Below are 26,062 nucleotides of genomic sequence, written 5' to 3' on the forward strand. Positions count from 1 at the left end.
GTGGCTAAGTGAGACTCCATCTCAAAAACTAAACTAAACTAAACTAACAACAACAACAAAAGGGAAATTACACAAGAGAATGGATTTGTGGCCAGGGGCGGTGGCTCACGTCTGTAATCCCAGCACTTTGGGAGGCCGAGGAGGGCGGATCACAAGGTGAAGAGTTCAAGACCAGCCTGACCAACATGGTGAAACCTGTCTCTATTAAAAATACAAAAATTAGCCAGGTGTGGTGGCACATGCCTGTAATCCCAGCTACTCGGGAAGCTAAGGCAGGAGAATAGCTTGAACCCAGGAGGCAGAGGTTGCAGTGAGCCAAAATCGTGCCACTGCACTCCAGCCTGGGCGACAGAGCAAGACTCTGTCTCAAAAAAAAAGAAAGAAAGTCAAATGGACTCAGTTAAAGACCTCACTGAATGTAGGAGAACCAATGGGAAACAACGTAAAGCCTTCTGCTAGGACACAAATAAGAGTCCAACTATGTAATCAAGAAATTACTCTGCCTCCTGATCTAAATGCTTGCCTCCAGTCTAGGGCTCAGAAAAAGGCCTGGTTATTTGAATTGGTTGTCAATCAAGGTCCCCTTCATTTTCGCTTTCTTGGCTTCCAGTTCAGCCTAGAAAGAAAAAAAAAAAAGTGTATATCTTGATACATGACACAAAATTATCTTCCTTCCTTATTCTAACCAACCCAAATACTCTCCCTTAATGTTCATTTAGTGTACAAACTAGAATCACGGTTCCCAAATCATTATATACCTCTAACATCTACTTTCCAACCTTTCTGATGTCATAGCACACACACAAAAAATGCTATTTGTAGGCAAAATGGGCAAAAAGACAAGGCTGTGGCCATAGGAAATCAGCGCAGCTGAGACTGCACCACGGCACTCCAGCCTGGGCAACAGAGTGAGATTCCATCTCCAAAATAAATAAATAAAATAAAATTAAAATAAAATAAATAAAATAAAATATCATCCTAGTTAGGGCTATAACAAGTATCATGATTTAGGGCCTAGATCCTGGGGTCACTACTACAGAGTAGGGTATACTGACAGTCACAGACCAGGGTTATAAAACTGGCAGCCAACTACTCTAGAAACTCCCAACAGATTTCCTAAAAGATTTCCCTGCCTGCTGGAAGGTCTTTCAGACCAAGACATCCAAACGATTGGGCCCCAGCACCTTGCTACCCCCTGCTACTCACCAGCTCTTGCAGTCGCCTCTTGCTCATGCCTTTGCGCTCCAGCTGTTTTTCAATCACTTTGGCGTTCTGTGCATATGAGTCAGCAACTTCCCTCTGAAGGAAAAAAGGAGCATCCTTAAACCAGAAGTCTCACCAAGGAATAACAACAAAGACCTGAAGTCATAATGTATACTACTCAAATCATGAAATCATGACTAAAATGGCAGGACTCTGTTCCTTTTCCATTTTCCATCTTTTCAGTAATCCAGGAGCATTTAGGGTATTTTTTTGGGAGGAGGGAGGTGGATTTGTTTTTTTTGTTTTTTGTTTTTATTTTTTTTGAGACGGAAACTGACTCTGTTGCCCAGGCTGGAGTGCAGTGACATAATCTCGGCTCACTGCAACCTCCACCTCCCGGGTTCAAGTAATTCTTCGGTAGCATTTACATTTTAACCAAAACATTTGTAAAACAGCAGATGACATCTCGCCATCAATATTATACTGAAGAACCATAAAGGTAATTGCTACTACTACTGAGGGCAGACTCACAAACCGTCAGAGTTGGACTGGAAGGAACCTGAAATCATTCAGTCCAGTAGTTTCTCAAATTAAGAGAGATGAGGACTTTGCCCTCTAAGGCATCTCTAAAAATAGTATGTGGGGAAAAAAAATCACTGATCTCATCCAACTCCTTCGTTTTCATTTTACAGATGTCTCTGAGATTCAAGGAAACAGGAATGAGCTCACTGTCATAGTTTCTTTTCCTTTTTTTTTTTTTTTTTTTTTGAGACAGAGACCTGCTCTGTCCCCAGGCTGGAGTGCAGTGGCGCAATCTCGGCTCACTGCAGCCTCCACCTCCTGGTTCAAGCGATTCTCATGCCTCAGTCTACTGAGTAGCTTGGATTACAGTCACGCACCACCACGCCCAGCTAATTTTTTTGTATTTTTAGTAGAAACGGGGTTTCACCATGTTGGCCAGGCTGGTCTTGATCTCCTGACCTCATGATCCACCCGTCTCGGCCTCCCAAACTGCTAGGATTACAGGTGTCAGCCACCGCGCCCAGCCCACAGTTTCTTATCAGCAAAGCAGGGTCTAAAAGTGAAGTCTCTAATATTTCCACTACTCCAACGCTCCAGCTCTGGAGTCCCCTTTCCTCACACCCTTCCCCCCAAATTCCAGTTTCCTTAAGACCAGAGATACTTACGGCCTCAATCTCCTCTTCCTCTTCATCAATGGTAGACACAGTGACAGAACTGAACTTGCCCATGTCTTTGGTCCGTTTGGTCATCATCACCTGGAGTGGCAGGCAAGAAGTCAGTCCGGTTCATCAAAACAGGATCCATGAGCCGTGAGTGTGTGCACACACACCTGTGTGAGGGGCTGTGGGTACTGGGGGAAACACTACCTCTTTGGGACAGGCTGACCTATTTAAAAGTGCCAATGTTTTTATTTACATATTTTTCTAACATTTGCCATCAAAGGCTCTTTATTTTATTATTACTTACTTTATTTTTTTGAAACAGGGTCTTACTCTGTTGCCCAGGCTGGGATACACTGGTGCAAGCATAGCTCACTGCAACCTCAAACTCCTGGGCTCAAGTGATCTTCCTGCCTCAGCCTCCCACTTAGCTAGGATTACAGGCATATGCCACCACACCTGGCTAATTTTACATTTTTTGTAGAGACTGGGTCTCGCAAAAAAAAAAAAAGGACGGAAGGTATAAAAAAGTATCCTTAACGCTTAATGTCTCAAGCTTGTATCCAACTCCTGGCCTCAGGCAATCCTCCTGCCTCGGCCTCCCAAAGTGCTAGGATTACAGGCAAAAGACACTATGCATGGTCCATCATGGGTTCTTAAAATGTATTTTTAATTACTTTTTTTTTTTTTTTTTTGAGATGGAGTCTCACTCTTGTTGCCCAGCCTGGAGTGCAATGGCGCAATCTCAGCTCCGTAACCTCCACCTCCTGGGTTCGAGCGATTCTCCTGCCTCAGCCTCCTAAGTAGCTGGGATTACAGGCATGCACCACCACGCCCAGCTAATTCTGTATTTTTAGTAGAGACGGGGTTTCTCCATGTTGGTCAGGCTGGTCTCGAACTCCTGACCTCAGGTGATCTGCCCGCCTCGGCCTCCCAGAGTGCTGGGATTACAGGCGTGAGCCACTGCACCCATCCAATTAATTTTTTTTTTAAGAGACAGGGTCTTACTGTCACCCAGGCTGGAGTGCAGTGGCACAATCATAGCTGAATGTAACCTCAAACTCCCGGGCTAAAGTGATCCTCCCACCTCAGTCTCCTGAGTAGCTAGAACTATATAGGTGAATACCATCACACCTAGCCAATTTACTTTTTATTTTTTGTAGAGATAGGGTCTCGCCATGCTGCCCAGGCTGGTCTCGCCTCAAGTGATCCTCCCACTTCTGCCTCCCAAAGTGCTGGGATTACAGGCATGAGCCACCATGCCCAGCTTGGAACGTATTTTTTAATTAGCCTAATTCACTGTTTTTAATTGTTCAAAAAAACAATCTGTAAAATAACAGATGACATCTCTCCATAAAAAGAGGAAAATTTAAAGGAAATTAATGTGAGTAAAAACCATACAATTTCTAACCTTACTCATGAGGCAACTGTAGAAAACAGAAAACACATAACAGGTGTTACAATTACATAGCGTCTGTTTATACACAAAAATGGCACCTGATTAATAAAGAATGCATCCATATACATGCTTGAGGGGATGAATACCCCATTTTCCATGATGTGATTACACACTGCATACCCGTATCAAAATATCTCATGTACCCCATAAATATGTGCATCTATGTACCCCCCAAATTGTTTTTAACTTTTAAAAAATAAAAATAAAGTATAAGAATATAACCATAAAGAAAAAAGAAAAAGAAATAAAAGCAAGAAAAAGACAATAAAAAGAAATAAAAAGAATATATCCAGAAAGAGCAGTTTCTTGTGCACTATAATCTTATTTCAAAACATGAGCTAAATCTAGAGCTATATTAAGCAGTCTCTCTTTCAGTGGTTAATTACCTTCTTAGGAGGCTCTTGTTTCTGAGTATATATGTTCGTCTTCCCAAAGCCCTGGCCAAATTTGACTACCGCTCCATCCACAATGAAGGTAACGGGAGCATTCTTCGGCTGGGATTGGTAGAAGAGCGGCAGTCCACACCTGCAATGGCACAGTGAATTTCTGCGAAGTCTCATAATCCAAATTCCCAAAACAGCAATTTGCAAAGTGTGCTTAGACTCTGGTAATATTTCTGTTTGTGGCATAAACTAATGATTGGCTCTTCTCAGTGTTTCCTAAAACTACCTCTACCTGATAAGAATCACTTAGGCTGGGTGTGTTGGCTCACGCCTGTAATCCCAGCACTTTGGGAGGCTGAGGCGGGTGGATCACCTGAGATCAGGAGTTCGAGACCAGCCTGGCCAACATGGCAAAACCCCGTCTCTACTCAAAATACAAAAATTAGCCAGGCGTGGTGGCGGGTGCCTGTAATCCCAGCTACTTGGGAGGCTGACACAGGAGAATTGCTTGAACCTGGGAGGTAGAGGTTGCAGTGAGTGGAGGTCGCACCACTGCACTCCAGCCTGGGCAACAAGAGCAAGACTATGTCTCAAAAAAAAAAAAAAAAAAAAAAAAATTCATTTTTCTGGCCATCTGGTCAAAGATATAACTTTGACTAGCCTCTTTGGGGAACATACTGGTATTTGTGCTTAGTTGAAGTCTGAAGGCAGTTGAGATTATAAGGATAAAGACACAATGGGGGCCGGGCAAGGTGGCTCAGGCCTGTAACCCCAGCAGTTTTGGAAGCCGAGGTGGGCGGATCAACTGAGGTCAGGAGTTCGAGACCAGCCTGACCAACATGTCAAAACCCTGTCTCTACTAAAAATATAAAAATTAGCCGGGCATGGTGGCATGTGACTGTAATCCCGGCTACTAGAGAGGCTGAGGCAGGATAATCACTTAAACTCAGGAGGCAGAGGTTGCGGTGACCCGAGATCGCACCACTGCACTCCAGCCTGGGCGACAGAGCAAGACTCCATCTCAAAAAAAAAAACAAAAAGACATAATGGAGAGTTGTAGCCAAATAATTATTTTCCTAACACATTATGCCTCTACTTGCCTATGCTTGGAGAAACCCACATTGTTAATACTTACTTTGCACATTTCTTCCTGTACTGTCGTTCAATGCCTTCAGGTCTGCACAGAAAATGGAAGTTAAAAAATAAAAAGATATGAACAAATCTCATAATGTATCAACTTTACTATCCCATTTCTTCAAACGCTAAGAGGGCCTTTAAAAGGTTTTCATTTTATAGGTCAACTCATTGGTTCAACATTCCTCCCTTCCTGTAACATTTATGGAAGCCCCTGAAATGGGTCAGGTATCTCCCTGACAAAGGAAGAGGAAGAGGAGGAGCAGCATAGTCATAATCACAGGTAGCAATAGTAGTTGCAGTAATAACAATAATAGCAGCAACCACTTATAAACCCTTTACTATGTGCCAAGAGCTATTCTAAAGCATACATGTATTAACTCGGCTGGGCACGGTGGCTCACGCCTGCAATCCTAGCACTTTGGGAGGCCCAGGTAGGTGGATCATTTGAGTTCGAGACTAGCCTGGCCAACATGGGGAAACCCCGTCTCTACTAAAAATATAAAAATTAGCCGGGCATGGTGGTGGGTGTCTGTAATCCCAGCTACTCAGGAGGCTGAGGCAGGAGAATCACCTGAACCTGGAAGGCAGAGGTTGCAGTGAGCCGAGTTCACACCACTGCACTCCAGCCTGGGTGACAGAACAAGGTTCCATCTCAACAACAACAACAAAAAAAGTATACATGTATTAACTCATTTAATCCTTACAACAACTCTGTGAGGTAGGTCATATTATTATTCCCACTTTACAAATGAGGAAACTAGGCCCACAGAGCATTACATGGCTTGCCCAAAGTTGTGGAGCTAGGAAGCAGAGGTTGAATTTAAGCCCAGAAAGTCAAGCTCAAGAGCCCACACAATACCACCTTAGACACCAAGTCATATACACAAGGACTCAATTCCACCCACACGGCTGCTTAACAGAAACCTGGGACTCATCCTTGATTCTTCTCTTCCCCTCATCTCCCACAGCTACTTCATCAGCAAATCCTATGGATTTTATCTCCAAGAAAAGACCTTGAATCTGTCTGCTTGTCTCCACGTTCCTGCCACTATCTTAGCCTACACCACCATTATCAACTCCCTGGACGACTGTAACAGCTCGTCCTGACTGGTCTCCTCACTTCCCCTCCCCTTGTTTCAACTTTGTAATAGGTAATATATGCATATGGTATACATAAGAGTATAAAACAAAAAATATCTTCCCCACTCATCCTCCACCCACCCAGTTCCCTTCCCCAGAGGCAAATACTGTTCCTGGTTTCTTCTGCTCATCCTAGAGATAGCTGATGCATATATAAGCAAAGAACTCCGAATGGTACATAAAGAAAATATTTTTTTTCCTTTTTTAAACAAATATACAGTGTTCTCTACTTTCGTTCACTTAAAAATATAACTTGGTTAAATATATATATATATATATATATATATATATATATATTCCTATCAACAGATAAAGAGCTACTTCATTCTTTACAAGGACCACATTGTATTCCTTTGTATAGATGAACCAAAATGTCTTTTACGTGTTGGATGAATTCCTAGAAGTGTGTACATTTTAAATTCTGGTAGATGCTGCCAAATTTCTCTCTATAGAAGTTGAACCAATTTAGACTCACACTACCAATATACTGAGAGTTCCTGTTTCCTTATAGTCTCACAAACACTGCATGCCATTAAATTGCATCACTGCCATTCTCATATGTGAAAAATGGAATCTTTTAATTTGCATTTCTTTTTTTAGGAGTAAAGTTACACTCTTTTCATATATTTAATAGTCATTTGCATTTTCTTTGTTTCGAACTGTTAGTTCATGTCCTTTGTTTATTCAGTTACCTTTTAATTTTACATTAAGGAATCTTGCAAATAATGAAGGGGACTTGTTTATTCTCTAGTTTGTCATTTGTCTTTGACTTTTTCCACCATGTGGAAATTTTAGGTTTTTCTGTGGTCAAACCAATCTTCTTTTCTCACATAATAATTCATACAACTCAATAGCAAATAAATAATTAACCTGAGTTTTTAAATGGGCAATGACCTGAATAGACATTTCTCCAAGACATACAAATGGCCAACAGGTATATGAAAAGACTAATCATCAGGGAAATGCAAATCAAAACCATAATGAGGGACAGACGTGGTGGCTCACGCCTGGAATGCCAGCACTTTCGGAGGCCAAGATGGGCAGATCACTTGAGGCCAGGAGTTCGAGACCAGCCTGGTCAACATGGTGAAACCCTGTCTCTACTCAAAATACAAAAATTAGCCGGGTGTTGTGGCACACACCTGTAATCCCAGCTACTTGGGAGGCTGAGGCAGGAGAATCGCTTGAACCTGGGAAGTGGAGGTTGCAGTGAGCCAAGCTTGCACCACTGCACTTCACCCTGGGCAACAGAGTGAGACCCTGTCTCAAAAAAAAAAAAAAAAAAAATCATAATGAGATATCCCTTCACTCCAGTAGTTAGAATGGCTATTATCAAAAAGACAAGGCTGGGTGCAGTGGCTCATGCCTGTAATCCCAGCACTGTGGGAGGCCAAAGCAGGTGGATCACAAGGTCAGGAGATCGAGACCATCCTGGCCAACATGGTGAAACTCCATCTCTACTAAAATACAAAAAATTAGCCAGGCATGTTGGCATGCACCTGTAGTCCCAGCTACTAGGGAGGATGAGGCAGGGGAATCACTTGAACTCGGGAGGTGGAGATTGCAATGAGCCGAAATTGTACCACTGCACTCCAGCCTGGTGACAGAGTAAGACTCTGTCTCAGAAAAAAAAAAAAGACAAAAGTTAAGTGTTAGGGAGGATGTGGAGAAAAGGGAACCCTTACACACTGCTGGTGTGCTGGTGAAAATGTAAATTAGTACAGCCATTATAGAACACAGTATGGGATATTCCTCAGAAAATTAGAGAACTACCCTATGATCCAGCAATCCCACTTCTTGGTATATATCCAAAGGAAATGAGTTCAGTATCTCAAAGAGATATGTGCATTCCCATGCTCATTGCAGCATTATTCACAATAGCCAAGATATGGAAGCAACCTAAATGTCTATCAATGGCTAAATGGATAAAGAAAAGGTGGCACGCACGCACACATGCACACACAACAGAACATTATTCAACCTTACGAAAAGAAGGAAATCCTGACATTTGTGATAATATGGATGGACTTGGAGAACATTATGCTAAGTGAAATAAGCAAAACACAGAACGACAAATACTGCATGACCTCACTTGTTTGTGGAATCTAAAATAGTCAAACTCAACAGAAGCAGAGAGTAGAATGGTGATTGCCAGGGGCTGAAGGTGGAGGAAATGGGAGGTTGTTGTTCAACAGGTATAAAGTTTCTGTTACGTAAGATAAGTAAGTTTTGGAGATCTAATGTACAGCATCATAACTATAGTTAACAATACTGTATTGTACATTCTAAATTTTTTAAGTATTCTCACTACCTACACACACAAAGAAAATGGTAACTGTGAGGTGACAGATACATTAATTAGCTTAATTGTGGTGATATTTCACAATGTACATGTATATCAAAATATCAAGCTGTATCCCTTAAACACATACAATTTTTGTCAATTATACCTCAATAAAGCTAAAAAGAATTTAACACATCATATTGATAGAATGAAAGAGAAAAACATAATCATTTCAATAGACACATAGAAAAAGTGCTTGACAAAATTCAAAATCCCTTCAATATACTAAGAATAGAAGGGAACTTCCTCTACCTAATAAAGGACATCTCTGAAAAACCCACATCTGTTTACCTGCGTCTTAGTGCATTTTCTGTTGCTGTAACATAATACCACAGACTGGATAATTTATAAATAAAAGAAATTGATTTCTCACAGTTCTGAAAGCTGGGAAGCATAAGAGCATGGCTCTGGCGTTGGGCAAGGGCCTTCATGCTGCATCATAACATGGCGGAAGGGCAAGTGAGTGTGAGAAAGCTTGGTTTTAAAACAAAGCTGCTCCTGCAATAACAGACCTACTCACATGCCAGCAACATTAATCCATGCATAAGAGCAGAGCCTCATTAATTCATTCATAGGACAGACAGATTAAGTTTCCAATACATGAACTTTTGGGGAACACATTCAAATCATAACACCACATAAACTAACATCATACTTCATGGTGAAAGACTGAAAGCTTTCCCCCTAAAATCAGGAACAAGATAAATATGCCACTCTCACTACTTCTATTCAACACTTAGAATAAATTTAACAAAAGAAGTGCAAGAAATGTACACTGAAAACTAAAAAGTATTACCAAAAGAAATTAAAGAAGACCTAAATAAATGTAAACACATTTTGATGTTCATGGATTGGAAGACTTAATATTGTTAAGGTGCCAATATTCCTCGAAAGAATTTCCAGATTCAACACAATCCCTTTCAAAATTCCAGCTGGCTTTTTCACAGAAATTTAAGCTGATCCTAAAATTAATATGGAATTGGAAGAAATCCAGTACAGCCAAAGCAATCTTGAAAAACAAAAACAAAGTTGGAGAACTCACACTTCCCAATTTCAAAACTGACTAAAAAGCTACAGTAATAAAGACAGGGTGGTACTGGCATAAGGACAGACATACAGGTCAATGGAATAGAACTGAGAGTCTAAAATAAACCCATACATATATGGTTAACTGATTTTCAACAAGGGTGCCAAGACCATTAAGGGAGAAAAACCCAGTCTTTTTAACAAAAGGTCCTGGGACAACTAGATAGCCACATGCAAAAGGATAAATTTAGCCCCCTACTATACACAAAAATTAACTCAAAATGAATCAAAGACCTACATGTAAGTAGTAAAATTATAAAACTCTTAGAAGAAAACACAGCTGCAAATCTTCATATGCTTGGATTAGGCAAACATTTCTTCTTTATTTTTGAAACAGATTCAGGCTGTGTCACCCAGTCTGGAGTACAGTGGTACGATCTCGGCTGGCTCACTACAACCTCCACCTACCTACCGGGTTCAAGCGATTCTCTTCTACCTCAGCCCCAAGTAGCTGAGACTACAAGTGTGCACCACCACGCCTGGTTAATTTTTATATTTTTAGTAGAGATGGGGTTTCGCCATGTTGGCCAGGCTAGTTTCAAACTCCTGGCCTCAAATGATTCACCCACCTCGGCCTCCCAAAGTGCTGGGATTACAAGCGTGAGCCACCATGCCTGGCCATTTCTTAGATATGACGCCCAAAGCACAAGCAATGGAAGACAAAAATCAGATAAATAGGATGATAAAAATTTAAAACTTGTGTGCTTTAACGAATATCATCAGAAAAGTGAGAAAACAATTCACAGAATGAAATAAAATATTTGCAAATCATATATATGATAAGGGACTAGTATGCATAATATAGAATTCTTACAACTAAACAACAGAAAGACAAATACACCAATTTAAAAATGGGGGCCGGGCGCAGTGGCTCACATCTATAATCCCAGCACTTTGGGAGGCCAAGGCGGGTGGATCACCTGAGGTCAGGAGCTCGAGACCAGTCTGACCAACATGGTGAAACCCCATCTCTACTAAATACAAAAAATTAGCCAGGCATGGTGGTACGTGCCTGTAATCCCAGCTACTCAGGAGGCTGAGGCAGGAGAATCGCTTGAACCCAGGAGGCGGAGATTGCAGTGAGCCGAGATTGCAACACTGCATTCCAGCCTGGGCAACAAGAGTAAAACTCCGTCTCAAAAAAAAAAAAAAAAAAAAAAAAAAAAAAAAAAAAAAAAAAAAAAAAAATTTCTATCTACTTCCTCTGTTTCCCCATCCTTCCTAAGGTTCCCCTCCAACTTGAAGGCCAGGGCAGAGAGGAGGGAGGAACGATGAAGCGGGCAGGCAGGCAGTACAACTGAGGCAGATGGTCTATTGGTGAATGCCAGTTGTTTGGGAAAAACTCTGTCGAACTGGGTTTTTCCTCTGATCTCATACCACAACAACCCTCAACACAGAAGACGACTTCTGTGACCAAATGTGTGTGGAGAAAACCCCATACTCCAATAAATGGATGCCAGCTAGGTGTCCTCCAATTCAGTTCTGACACTGTCTACTCGGACACAGTGTCAGATACCACAGGTTGAGGGCTTGGACCCCAAGACCCGCCACCAACCAGATACCAGTCGCAAGTCCAGGCTTCCAAAACTTTTTTTTTTTTTTAAGACTGAGTCTCGCTCTGTGACCCAGGTTGGAGTGCAATGGCACATCTCGGCAAATTGCAATCTCCGCCTCCCAGGTTCAAGCGATTCTCCTGCCTCAGCCTCCCGAGTAGCTGGGACTACAGGTGTGTGCCACCACACCCGGCTAATTTTTTGTATTCTTAGTAGAGATGGGGTTTCACCGTGTTAGTCAGGATGGTCTCGATCTCCAGACCTCATGATCCACCTGCCTCAGCCTCCCAAAGTGCTGGGATTATAGGTATAAGCCACCGCACCCAGCTGCCCTGCTAATTTTTGTAATTTTTTTTGTAGAGACAGGGTTTCGCCATGTTGGCCAGGCTGGTCTTGAACCCCTGACCTCAAGTGATCTGCCCCCTTTGGCCTCCCAGAGTTCTGGGATTACTGGCATGAGCTGCCATGCCAAGCCAGGCCTCCAGAACTTCTGACCAACTAGCTTCAAGTTGGGGTTCCCACGACCCCCTCTTTGGGTTCGATTAATTTGCTAGTGTGGCTCACAGAACTCAGGGAAATAGTTAATGTTTATCAGTTAACTATAGAGGATATCACAAAGGATACAGAGAAGAGATGCGCAGGGTGAGTAAGGGGCAAGTGGTGTGGAGCTTCCATGCCCTCCCTGGGCACACCAACCTTCAGGAAACTCCACATATTCAGCCATCCAGAAGCTTCCTAAACCCTGCCCTCCTGGGTTTTTATGGAAGCTTTGTTAGAGACATGATTGACAACCATGTAGAAATGTGATTGGATGAAAAGCACATGATCTAAACCCAGCAAGGCCTGTCTGTTCAGCCTTTTCTTGGCCTCTGTGCAGCATTCCTTTCTCTAGGGCAGAGGTGTCCAATCTTTTGCACAACCTTGCAAACATACTAAAACCACTGAATCATACACTTTAAAATGGTGACTTTTATGGTATGTAGATTATAACTCAATTTAAAAGAAACTAAATCTCGGCTGGGTGCGGTGGCTCACGCCTGTAATCCCAGCACTTTGGGAGGCTGAGGTACGCAGATCACCTGAGGTCAGGAGTTCAAGACCAGCCTGGCCAACATGGTGAAACCCTGTCTCTACAAAAATTAACCAGGCATGATGGTGGGTGCCTGTAATCCCAGCTACTCAGGAGGCTGAAGTGGAAGAATTGCTTGAACCCGGGAGGTGGAGGTTGCAGTGAACAGAGATCGTGCCATTGCATTCCAGCCTGGGTAACAGAGTGAGACTCTGTCTCAAAAAAAAAAAAGGAAAACAGAAACGAAATCTCTGAGTCTCTGAGGGTAAAGCTGAGGCATACGAATTAAAAAACAAAACAAAACAAAAACTCCTCCAGATGATTCTGGCACACAGCGAAGGCTGAGAATCACTTTGCTAAGGTGTACATGAAAAGTAGAATTGCTAAGGCATACATTATATGCATCTTTAGCTATACTGGATGTTGCCAAAGTGCTCTCCAAAGTCATTATAACTATTTACGGTCTTTCTGGTACTGTAGGAGACTTCCAGTTGCTCTTTGACAACACATGGGTATTATTTTCCCAATTGAAGGATAAGGAAATTGGGGGCCTAAAAGATTACTCGCCCAAAGTCACAAAGTGGTACTGCTTGGGATATAACTATACAGACCGTGCTGACCATCATCTTTAACATTCTGCCTCTCCATTTACAAGTATTACTTATGTCAAAGGTGCTCCAATTCACTGACATCACGGGACCAGAGCACTAACAATATTATTGGTTCTGTATAACCTGTCTGGTCCCACTGGGACTAAATTCAACCCCATACTAAAGGGAGAGATTCACCACACGGAGAATGAACTTCTCCTAGAATCCTGAAGTCAGCCAATCCCATAAGTTCAAGCTTTCAAAACGCATAGAAATATCAAATAAATGAGGCTGCATATTTCTCAATGAGTTAATCTTCAAGTACCAATGACAAACTGGATTTTGTCAAGTTTATAAAAATGTATCTATTTCTAACTATGTGCCAAGAAGCAGGCAAGATGTCTGTCTTAAGGGTTTCAGAAAAATAAGGCAGGGTTCCTGCTCTCAAAAAGTTCATCTTATTGAAATGAGACTTTAATGTAAATGAGGTAAGAATTTCAAGTGGTATGACTATAAAGAAGTGATTAATATGAGCTAGATGTTTGGGATAATTGAGCTTGATTTTCTTTCCTATCCTGAATCTCAAGGAATATATGAGATAGGGAAGACTCAGTGACCAAAAACAAAACAAAACATTCTCGGCCGGGCACAATGGCTCACGCCTGTAATCCCAACACTTTGGGAGGCCAAAGCGGGTGGATCATTTGAGGTCAGAAGTTCGAGATCAGCCTGGCCAACATGGTGAAACCCTGTCTCTACTGAAAATACAAAAATTAGCCAGGCATGGTGGTGCATGCCTATAATCCCAGCTACTCGGGAGGCTGAGGCAGGAGAATCACTTTAACCCAGGAGGTGGAGGTTGCAGTGAACCGAGATTGCGCCACTGCACTCCAGCCTGGGTAACAGAGTGAGACTTCATCTCAAGAAAAAAAAAAAATTCTCCATTCTGGCTGTGGTAGCTAGCCTCTAAGGTGGCCCCCAATGATCCTTGTCCCTGGTACTAACACCCTTGTACAGTCACCTCCCACAATGAATAGCACTGACTTGTGACACCAAAAGGACATCACAGAAACAACTGTGCATGCCTTCTGAGTCATAGCCATAAAACACACTGCGGCTTTTGCCTTGCTCTCCTGAATCACTTACATTGTGGGAATCCAGCTGCCATGTCATGAGGATACTCAAGCAGCCTTATGGAAAGATCCCTGTGGTGAGAAACTGAGGCTTCTTGCCAACAGTTAGCACTCAGCTGCCTACCATGGTAGGAAGAGGAATCTCCAGCCCTAATCAAGATTTCAGGCCAGGCATGGTGGCTCACACCTGTAATCCCAGCACTGTGGGAGGACAAGGCAGGGGGACTGCTTGAGCCTAGGAATTCAGGAACAGCCTGGGCAACATAGGAAGACCCTGTCTTTACAAAAAAAATTAAAAATTAGCCAGGCATGGTGGCACATGCCTATGGTCCCAGCTACTCAGGAGGCTGAGGTGGGAGGATCACTTGAGCCCAGGAGATCGAGGCTGCAGTGAGCTGTGATTGTGCCACTGCACTCTAGCCTGGGTGACAGAGTGAGACCCTGTCTCAAAAAAAAAAAAAAAAAAGACTTCAGATGACTGTTTACATGGTCATCTTCTTAATCGCAGCTTCATGAGACCAGAACAACCTAGCTAAGCTTGCTCTTGAATTGCTGAAAAGATATAAAATGATAAATGTTTGTTCTTTAAAAAAAAAAAAAATAAGAGAGTACTAGAAGATGAGAACGGACAGATCATAGAGTGCATTCAGGCTTAGATTTTTATCCAGCCAACTAGGAGTGTTTTCCTTGTACTCCACAATGATCCCTAAATGAAATCAGATGGGGAGGAGGGAGGAGTCCTTAATGGATTGGGCTAGACTCCTCCCCACTCAGAACAGCTTTCCGCTTATCAGTCTTATTTATTTATACTTCTGGGTAAGAATTCAATTAAAGAAAGGATTTTTCATCTAAAAATGTTTGAAAGGCATTGCTATAAGTGATAAAGAGTCACTAACAGATTTGAAGCAGGTGACTGACATAATGTGTATTTCAGATAATTCAAGCAGTAGAGGATAGACTGAAGAAGAGCAGAACTATAGACCAAAAGACCAGGTAAGAGGCCACCTCAGTAGTCTAAGCAAGTGATTCTGGGTACTGGAATAACGGCAGTGCAGCAGGGCTGAACAGGAGGAGGCAGCCACAAAAGAGACTAGAAGGCAGAATCGACAGTACGTGGCGAGTGACTAGATGTATGCAGGGGCTGGTGGGGTGGTGGGGACAGATGAGACAAAGAGGGACTGACTCCTAGATTTCTGGCTGGGGCCACTGCATGAATCCTGGTGTCATCATAAGAAGAAGGAAAAGAAGGACTAGTATTTGACTAATAGTAATAGAGACCTGACTGCAATGGCTTCAACAAAAGAGCTTGTTCTCTCATGTAAAAGACATCAGGAGGAAGGCAGTTCTGAGCACTGGTTGAGACCCAAGGATAGCAGGGCAAAGGCTCTGCAATTCTTGTGGCCTCTCCTTCCCAGTCCCAGACTGGCTGCTAGTACTCCAATTATCATGTCCATTTCCTAAGAAGCAGGATGGAATAAGGATAAAAGGGTAAAAAAGGCTTGAGGTCACCCATCAACTGACATCTACTTCCATCTTTTTTGCTTGGCCAAAGCTAAGTCATATTCAGAATCTTAGTTGTTGTGGGGAAGGGGACTGGAATATGCACCCTAACTTTACAGACACTCATGTATAAGAGGGTGTAGCAGAAGAGTGTCAGAGTGGTGCTGAGTGAATCAATCTGTGGTATTGTCCACAGTAGAGAAATGATGAGTTTGGCCTTCATCATGTTGGATCTGAAAGGTAGGACATCAGGTAAAGAGGTAGAGTAGGCAACTGGCTATACAGTTCTGGGATACAGGAAGGCACAGTAGGCAGATTTAGATTTTATCATCAGCATAAGTGTAACTAATGCCATGTAAGGTGACAAGAATGCCCAAGGAAGGCATAAAGAGAGCAGGGACAAAAGCAAGATCAGAACCGTGTGGAATACCAATACTTGAGGGGCACGCAGAAGAAAAAGAATCCAAAGGATTGAGAAGGCCAAAGAAGGAGAAGGAGGCTCACAAGAGCAGCTTCACATGGTGAAACCCTGTCTCTACCAAAAATACAAAAAGTAGCCAGGCATGGTGGTGCACAACCGTAATCCTAGCTACATGGGTGGCTGAGGTAGGAGGATAACTTGAACCCAGGAGACAGAGGTTGCAGTGAGCTGAGATCGCGTCACTGCACTCCAGTTTGGGCGACAGAGTGAGACTCCGAAAGAAAGAAAAGAAAGAAAGGAAAGAAAAGAAAGAAAAGAAAGAAAAGAAAGAAAGAAAGAAAGGAAGAAAGGAAAGAAAGAAAGAGACAGAAAGAAAGAAAGAGAGAGAGAGAGAGAGAGAGAGAGAGAGAGAGAGAGAGAGAGAAAGAAAGAAAGAAAGAAAGAAAGAAAGAAAGAAAGAAAGAAAGAAAGAAAGAAAGAAAGAAAGAAAGAAAGAAAGAAAGAAAGAAAGAAAGAAAGAAAGAAAACACGTAGCTAGATGTCAGCCTATAGCTTTTTCTGGTTCAACACTAAAGTTTCATAAGGGCAAGATTCTTTGTTGTTTACTGGTTGTACTGGATTAGATAGTGACCCTTAAAAATTCACATTCTGGCCGAGCACAGTGGCTCATGCCTGTGATCCCAGCACTTTGGGAGACCAAGGTGGGAGGATCACTTGAGTCCAAGAGTTTGAGACCAGCCCGGCCAACATGGTGAAAACCCGTATCTACTAAAAATACAAAAACTAGCCAGGCATGGTAGCACGCACCATCTCAAAAAAAAAAAAAGAAAGAAAAAAGAAAAAAAATTCACATCCATCCAGGAACCTCGGAATGTGACCTTATTTGGAAATAGTGATGTTGCAGATACAGTTAGTTAAGTTAAAATAATGTCATACTGGAGGAGGATGGGCCCTTAATCCAATATGATTGGTGCCCTTCTAAGAAAAGAACAGGCAAAGGGACAATGCCATGTGACGATACAAGCAGTGACTGGAGTGATGCATTTACATTACAAGCCAAGGAATGCCAAGGATTGCTGGTAAACGCCAAAAACCAGGAATGAGGCAAGGAAGGATTCTCCCCTACAATCTTGAGAGACAGCATGGACTTACCAACACCTTGATTTCAGACTTCTAGCCTCTACAACTATTAAACAATTTCTATTGTTTTAGGCCACCCAGTTTGTAGTACTTTATTTTTTTTACTTTTTGAGACAGAGTCTTACTCTGTCACCCAGGCTGGAGTACAGTGGCACAATCTCAGCTCACTGCAACCTCTGCCTCCCCATTCAAGCAATTCTCCTATCCCAGCATCCCGAGTAACTGGGATTACAGGCACATGCACCACCATGCCCAACTAAATTTTGTATTTCTAGTAAAGATGGGAGTTCACTACGAACTCCCGGTCTCAAGTGATCCACCCACCTCAGCCTCCCAAAGTGCTGGGATTACAGGTGTGAGCCACCACACCCAGGCTGTAGTACTTTATTATGGCAGCTCTAGAAAACTAATACACTGGAATATTCCAGACTTCTAGGATAGTATCTGGAACACAGTAAGAACTCAGTAAATGAAATATTTGTTGCATGAATGGATGGATATTTTAATTCCCTAGGATTGACCTTTCCATGACTTCTAGCACCTGCTGGTAACCATTCCCTAGTCACACCCACACACACTTCTTGATACTCTCTCCTCTGTTTTCCGCATCACCAGGTTCTTCTGGTTCTGTTCCAATTCTTTTGTCTGCCTTTTAAATATTCAGTCCTCCCTGCTTGCTCCACACTCTGTAATTTTATCCCTTCCCAGGTTTCAATTTCCCATATATACCAAGGACTCCCAAATCTAAAACAGAGCTAACCACATCACACCACTGCTTAAAAAACAGAGATGGGCTGGGTGCAGTGGCTCACGCCTCTAATCCCAGCACTTTGGGAGGCAGAGGCAGGTGCATCACCTGAGGTCAGAATTTCGAGACCAGCCTGGCCAACATAGTGAAACCCCATCTCTACTAAAAATACAAAAAATTAGCCAGGTGTGGTGGCAGGTGCCTGTAATCCCAGCTACTCGGGAGGCTGAGGCAGGAGAATCACTTGAACTTGGGAGGTGGAGGTTGCAGTGAGCCAAGATCACACCATTGCACTCCAGTCTGGGCAACAAGAGCAAAACGCTGTCCAAAAAAAAAAAACAAAAAACGGAGATGGCTCTTCATTGCCTACATATTAAGGCCAAACTTGACCACTTCAGTACTTTACTCTGTCCTCACCCTGGTATGCATCAACCCCTTCCTGTAAAGTAACCTGTGCTCCAGTCACAAAGGACAATTCAGGTTTCTAAAGCACACCATGTTTGATGTTTTTAATGCTTCCATATTCCTTCCACCCAGAATGCTCTTCATTCCCTTCATCTACTTGGTGAAATCCTAGTTCAGGCTAAACACAAATGCCATCATCTTTTGAAGACTTTCCTGGCCACCATTCAGGACAAATGACCCACTCCTACCTGCTTTTCCTTGTGTTCAGAAGACCATCACAACAGGAGTCATTCCCTCAAAGTCACGAGCTCTTTAATGGTAAAAATCATACCTTATTCATCTTCGCAGATCCAGTACCTAGCTCAGTGCCTGGCACATGGTATGCTCCACAAGATTACAGGTTGAATGAACTCATTCAAACCTGTACATTGTAAACAAACTACAGCTATCAAACAGCAATGGAGGGGCCGGGCACAGTGGCTTACGCCTGTAAACCCAGCACTTTGGGAGGCCAAAGAGGGAGGATCACTTGAGGACAGGAGTTCGAGACCAGCCTGGCCAACATGGTGACACCTTGTCTCTACTAAAAATACAAAAAGTAGCTGGGTGTGGTGGTGCATGCCTGTCATTCCAGCTACCAGGGAAGCTGAGGTAACAGAGTTGCTTGAATCTGGGAGGTGGAGGTTGTGGTAAACCGAGGTCACACCACTGCACTCCAGCCTGAGCAGCAGAGTGAGCGAGACTCTATCTCAAAAAAAAAAAAAAAAAAAAAAAAGCAATGGAATCACATCTGAGCACCATTTCAACAAAGCACAATAAAGATATTACTACATTAACAGAAGTTAGAAAACCACTACAAATGTCAAAGTATTGGGCCCAACTGACCTGTTCAGCAATAGATGTGATATTTATATTATTCAGAAACAGACTCCAACACAATAGGGAAATCCTAAACAGGGAGCATCAACCTCTTACCTCCGCAGATACATAGTCTCCTCGTCTTCTGTGTTACAAAACTTATGGGCATGTTTGGCAGCATCAATCACACGGGACCGGTCCCGGGGCCTCATGGGCAATTTCTCTAACTGGCAGTCTGAAGGAATGGAGAGATTTGGTCACTAGAGTCACGGCAAAATATAGGAAATGAGTCACTGCAAAATATCCTGAGAAGTTCTGAGTGGGGTCCCTAGCACTAAAATTTTCTACTACAATTACTATGCTTATTGAAACCTATCATTGAACGTTCCAACTAAAACTGACTTTCTATCAGGAGACCTTGGTATATGGTCCCAGCTCTGCTACTACCCTGGTGATCTTTGGCAAATCACTTCTTCCTTCAGAGACTTTTGCCTCATTTGAAAGATGAGTAGATGACATTATCTCAAAAGTCCTTCCCAGTACTGTAATTAAGGTTTCTATGAATATTTCTGTGATCATAGTGCATTTGGTTTGTGTTATAATGCATCAGAATCAGAAGACACAATCAAGCATACTGGAACGCCTATGAGGAAGCACTGGGAAAAGTGGGTGTGCGCTAAGAAAAGGAGAGAGGCTGGGCGTGGTGGCATGCACCTATAGTCCCAGCTACTCAGAAGAATGAGGCAGGGCGATTGCTTGAGACCAGCGGTGCAATGCTGTCATGTCCCATGATTCTGCCTGTGAATAGCCACTGTACTCCTGCCTGGGCAACACAGCGAGACCCTGTCTCTGTTTAAAAAAACAAACAAAAAAAAAGAGGCCAGGCGAGGTGGCTCACACCTGTAATCCCAGCACTTTGAGAGGCCAAGATGGGCAGATCACCTGAGGTCAGTAGTTCAAGACCAGCCTGGCCCAGCTGGGAGGGAGTAGTTCAAGACCAGCCTGGCCCACTTGGGAGGCTGAGGCAAGAGAATCACTTGAACCCAGGAGGCAGAGGTTGCTGTGAGCCAATATCACGCCATTGCACTCCAGCCTGGGCAACAGAGCAAGACTCCGTCCAAAAAAAAAGGGGGGGGGGAGGGTAAATGATTATATGGTATACAAATGATCCATCCTAGTTGGAGGAATTTTAATCTGAAAACAATGAAAACACAGTAAACAAATCAGGTACAGTTGTAAAGCAGACTGAAAATTGATACAATGGGTCAGGTGCGGTGGCTCACGCCTGTAATCCAGCACTTTGGGAGGCTGAGGTGGCAGGTGGATCACCTGAGGTCAGGAGTTCGAGACCAGCCTGGCCAATATATAGTGAAACCCTGTCTCTACTAAAAATACAAAAAATTAGCGGGGCATGGTGGCACACACCTGTAGTCTCAGCTACTTGGGAAGCTGAGGCAGAAGAATCACTTGAACCTGGGAGGCAGAGGGTTGCAGTGAGCTGGGATCATACCACTGCACTCCTGCCTGGGCAACAGAGCAAGACTCCGTCTCTCACAAAAAAAAAAAAAAAAAAAAGAAAAAGAAAAAAAAGAAAATTTATGTAATGCAAATTAAATACCTAAAGGATAACCGAGAAAGTCAAGTGGTCAGAGTAATTCAAGATGAATAGAAGAGGTGAAGAGAGGAGTTAGAGAACATTAGGCACTTTACACGTCAGCTCATTTACTCTTCACAATGAATGGTTAAAGTAGAGATTTGTTGTTCCTGTTTTAAAGATGAAGGAACTGAAGTTAAAAAGGGTAAGAGATACACCATGCATCTAATAAGAAGCAGAACAAGAATTCAGATCCAACTCTAAGTGATTCAAAAGCCCATGCTGTTTCCACCACACCTCCTTACCAAGAATTAATTTCTTCAATAAATATGTGAGGGCCCTCTAGGTAGCAGGCACTGTTCTAACACTGTGCTGAAGATTCAGCAAACAACAAAGCAGATAAAGTCTCCCCCGTGGCCAGGCACGGTGGCTCACGCCTGTAATCCCAGCACTTTGGGAAGCCAAGGCAGGTGGATCACCTGAGGTCAGGAGTTCGAGACCAGCCTGGCCAACATGGTGGAACCCCATTTCTACTAAAAATACAAAAATTAGCCAGGCGCGGTGGCTCACGCCTGTATCCCAGCACTTTGGGAGGCCGAGGCCGGCAGATCACCTGAGGTCGGGAGTTCACGACTGGCCTGACCAACATGGAGAAACCCCGTCTCCACTAAAAAAATACAAAATTAGCTGGGCATGGTGGTGCATGCCTGTAATCCCAGCTACTTGGGAGGCTGAGGCAGGAGAATCGCTTGAACCCAGAAGATGGAGGTTACAGTGAGCTGAGATCACGCCATTGCACTCCAGCCTGGGCTACAAGAGCTAGACACTGTTTCAACAAAAAAAAAAATTCCCGGCCCTGATGCAGCTTACATTCCAGTGGAAGCGGCAACATATTTTACAATAATTATAATATGATCTTGGGCAATGGTTAAGTGCTAAATATTAAGCAGGGTAAGAGGACAAAGTGACAGGGATGCTGTTTTAGATAAGGTAATCAGGGAAGGGTTCTCTAAGGAAATGACATTTCAGCAGAGACCTGAATGAAGTAAGGAGGGACTGAGGGAAAAGTTTTTGGGGCAGAAGAAATACCAATTCCAAAGGCACTGGGGGCCAGAACACTTTTGACATGATGGAGAAAAAGCAAAAAGGCCACTGTGGCTGAAGTGCAATGAGCAAGGGGAAGACTGTTAGGGGATGAAGCCTGAGAGGTAGCCACAGGCCTGATCAAGGGTTTTGGTATGGATGGACTTTGGTTTTATTCTCAGTGTTATATAAAACCATTGGTTTTGGCCAGGCGCGGTGGCTCAAGCCTGTAATCCCAGCACTTTGGGAGGCCGAGACGGGCGGATCACAAGGTCAGGAGATCGAGACCATCCTGGCTAACACGGTGAAACCCCGTCTCTACTAAAAAATACAAAAAACTAGCCGGGCGAGGTGGCGGGCGCCTGTAGTCCCAGCTACTCGGGAGGCTGAGGCAGGAGAATGGCGTGAACCCGGGAGGCGGAGCTTGCAGTGAGCTGAGATCTGGCCAGTGCACTCCAGCTTGGGTGACAGAGCGAGACTCCGTCTCAAAAAAAAAAAAAAAAAAAAAAAAAAAACCATTGGTTTTGAACAGGACTCTAGCTACTATGTAGAAAACAGTGGAAGCAGCGAGAGCAAGAGACTATTGTGCCCATCCAGGTGAAAGATGGTAGTAGCTTGGACTACAGTGTTAGAAGTGGAGGTGGTGGGCTGGCCGCAGTGGCTCACGCCTGTAATCCCAACACTTTGGGAGGCCTAGGTGGGTGGATCACTTGAGGTCAGGAGTTCAAGACCAGCCTGGCCAACACAGTGAAACCCTGTCTCTACTAAAAATACAAAATTAGCCGGCTGTGGTGGCACATGCCTGTAATCCCAGCTAGTAGGGAGGCTAAGGCAGGAGAATCGCTTGAACCTGGGAGGCAGAAGTTGCAGTGAGCTGAGATTGCACCATTGCACTCCAGCCTGGGCAAGAAGAGCGAAACTCCGTCTCAAAAAAAAAAAATTAGCCAGGCCTGGTGGCGCGTACTACTTGGGAGGCTGAGGCAGGAGAATCGCTTGAACCCGGGAGGCGGAGGTTGCAGTGAGCTGAGACCGTGCCACAGCACTCCTGCCTGGGTGACAGAGTGAGACTCTCTCAGAAAAAAAAAAAGGAATGGAGGTGAAAAGAAGCAGTCAGATTCTGCATACATTTTCATGAAAGCACCTGCAGGATTTCCTTATGGACTGGACAGATGTAAGGTATGTGACAGAGAGAAGTCAAGACTGATTCCAGGTTTTGGTCTGAGATACTGGATGAATAGTGGTACTACTGACTGCAATAGGGATGACTGTAAGAGAAACAATTGGAGAGCGGGTGTAGAGGGCCATGAATTCAATTTTCAGCACGATATATTTGAGAGGCCCATTAGACATTCAAGTGGAGATGTTGAATAGGCAATTGGAGTCTCAGGAGAGATGCAGGTTAAAGATGAACATCTGGGAGTTACCAGCACGTCGGTTGTATTTAAAGCTTGGGAATGAATGAGATCACCTAGGGGGTGGGTACAGAGTGAGAATAGGTGAGAGTACTGAGCTATAGGGCCTTGGAATGCCTAAAAATCTGAGAGAGAAAAGGGAGCCAGAAAAGAAGGGGAAAAATCTAAGGCCAGGCGTGGTGGCTCACGCCTGTAATCCCAGCACTTTGGGAGGCTGAGGCGGGTGGGTCACCTGAGGTCAGGAGTTGGAGACCAGTCTGGCCAACGTAGTGAAACCCTGTCTCTATTAAAAATACAAAAATTAGCCGGGCGTGGTGGCGGGCGCCTGTAATCCCAGCTACTCAGGAGGCTGAGGCTGGAGAATCACTTGAATCCGGGAGGCAGAGGTTTCAGTGAGCCGAGACTGCGCCACTGCACTCCAACCTGGGCGGCAGAGTGAGACTCCATCTCAATAAAAAAAGGAAAAAAAAAAAAAAAAAAAAGAAGAAGAAGAAGAAGGGGAAAAATCTGAGGTAGGAGGAAAATCAGGTGAGTATGAAGTCTTGGAAGCAAATAAAAAACGTGTTGCAAAAGGAATGAAATGATTACCTGTCAAATGCCACTGAGAGAAGAATTAAAATGAACATTGATAACTGACCACTAGAACTGTTAACATGGAGTTCAGTTAGTAATTCTGCCAAATACGGTTAAAATGATGAGGTGGGAAGGAAAGCCTACCTGAAGTGAGGTCAGGAGAGAATGAGAAGTCAGGATGCAGAGAGAGCCAATATAGGCAACTCTTTTGAGAAACTTTGCTATAAAAGAAGCAACGAAATGGGGTTATAGCTGGAGGGGAATACAGGATCAAGGGAGGGTTTTATTTTCGTTTGCTGTAACGTAAGAGCAACTGCAGCATCTTGGTATCCAGCAGAAACGTTATAAAGTTTCTAGAGGCAGTAGTTTTTGAAGACAGTGGATTGAGAGGGAAATACAATATGCTTGTGTTTCTATTTTTGTTTTCCTGAAGGAGTTTAGTTTTGAGGAAGGTCTGGATAGAGTCACAAGGCTAAACAAAAAACAGGAAAAAAATGCCCTGGAGTGGGGCGGGGATGTAGGGAGGATTTCGTCGGAGAGAGAAAACCCACCAATCTTCGTCGAGAAGTGGTTCCCAGATCACAGTCAGAGGAAATTCGCCTTCAAGAACCCGAAGTCTGGCTCCTGGCAGACGCCCCCGCAGTTCCCAGCTACTCACCCAGCACTAGGACCATCTGGCCGCACAAACAGTAGTAAACATGGAGGGGCTTCTCGCCGTCGTCATATTCCTCCCGGTCCCGAGTGTCAGAGCAGACTACTGACCGAGACACTACTTTCGGCATGGTTGCCAGGAGCAATCAAGACTCTACGCCAAGAAGAGGGTCGCGCCGAAATGACGTCACAAGCGCGCCTTGAACCTTTTCCCTGTGGCTACGCTGGTCACGTGTTAGTAGAAGTCTTATAAACTTCCGGGCTGTCCTATCAGGATAAGATATACAGGGGTGCGCCTGGAGCTTGCCAGAACCTACTTTGTCTTGGCCAAGTTAGCTGGGACTCCTGTGATCTGGGAGTCGCTTCTCAATGAAGATTGGTGGGCTTTCTCACAACACCCTTAATATTATATAAATTATTTACATTTCTATAACGCATGCATTTATATGTATATATACACATATGTATGTATAAGACCAGCTAAATAAAGAACTATGCATTATATAGTCTATATTATATATATGATACTGAATTAGGTGTGTTTCTAAATATGATTTTGATTTTAATGACTATTCCGGATGAGTACCTGATTTTTTTAGGTATCTTATTTTTTTAGTTGATATCATTCACATAACATAAAATTCACCTTTTAAAATGTGTTATTGAGTAGTTTTTAGTGTATTCACAAAGTTGTGTAACCATCACCACTAATTCCAGAACATTTCCATCATCTCAAAAAGAAATCTTATACCCATGAGTAGTCACCACCACCCCTACCCCCCAACTTCCCAGCCTGAGGCAACCACTAATCTACTTTTTATCTCTGTGGATTTGCCTATTCTGGACATTTCATATAAATGGAAGTCTACAATATGTGGCCATTTGTCTGGCTTCTTTCATTTACCATAATGTTTTCAAGGTTCATCCATGTTACAGTACTGCTTTCCTTTTTATGGCTGAATAGTATTTCATCATATGGATATGATGGATACATTTTGGATACATATGGATACATTTTGTTAATCCATTCATCAACTGGTGGACAACGGGGATGTTTCCACTTTTTGGTTATTATATAGATAATGCTGCTATGAACATTCATGTACAAGAATACTTCCACCGCAAATTTGTGTGAGAATATAAATCCGGATTTTTAACTTTTGACAGCACGAGAAGTGATTAAAGCACCTTGACATTGTGATTCAAACAATGTTAAATGTCACTGAATGACTTTACTGCGGTACAAGTTTCAGGTATAAACACTGTTCTGCCTTATAATTTTAGGTTAAATTCATTAAGGAACATTACTAAGTCTATGGCAAAAGCCATTTTTAAAAACTATTCATGTTCAATAATAGTGGTCAAGGGTGGGGTTCTTCTCATTTAGAAAATTTTCTAA

At 43.2% G+C, this 26,062-nt stretch overlaps 1 protein-coding gene across 1 annotated transcript; it reads right to left on the reverse strand.

Annotated features, from left to right (window-relative positions):
• Positions 1-243: 243 nt before the first annotated feature.
• On the reverse strand, positions 244-24,886 carry C7HXorf56 (chromosome 7 CXorf56 homolog). Its single transcript, XM_010378038.2, has 7 exons — positions 24,671-24,886; positions 19,468-19,585; positions 5,362-5,403; positions 4,230-4,368; positions 2,391-2,480; positions 1,207-1,299; positions 244-616 (listed from the first exon to the last, which is right to left on the reverse strand). The coding sequence occupies exons 1-7, from the start codon at positions 24,792-24,794 to the stop codon at positions 554-556; spliced, it is 669 nt and encodes a 222-aa protein (XP_010376340.1). The 5' UTR covers positions 24,795-24,886; the 3' UTR covers positions 244-553.
• Positions 24,887-26,062: the final 1,176 nt, after the last annotated feature.

Source organism: Rhinopithecus roxellana, chromosome 7 (genome assembly GCF_007565055.1).
Source record: "Rhinopithecus roxellana isolate Shanxi Qingling chromosome 7, ASM756505v1, whole genome shotgun sequence".
NCBI lineage: Eukaryota > Metazoa > Chordata > Mammalia > Primates > Cercopithecidae > Rhinopithecus > Rhinopithecus roxellana.

Bases quoted from the DNA above. Each gene is read 5' to 3' on its own strand.
- C7HXorf56 (XM_010378038.2), bottom strand. From the start codon at position 24,794: ATGCCGAAAGTAGTGTCTCGGTCAGTAGTCTGCTCTGACACTCGGGAC. The intron at 19,586-24,670 runs GTGAGTAGCTGG...CCATTCCTTCAG, and splicing joins CCAGATGGTCCTAGTGCTGG to ACTGCCAGTTAGAGAAATTG. The intron at 617-1,206 runs GTGAGTAGCAGG...TTTTCTTTCTAG, and splicing joins AGAGGCGACTGCAAGAGCTG to GCTGAACTGGAAGCCAAGAA.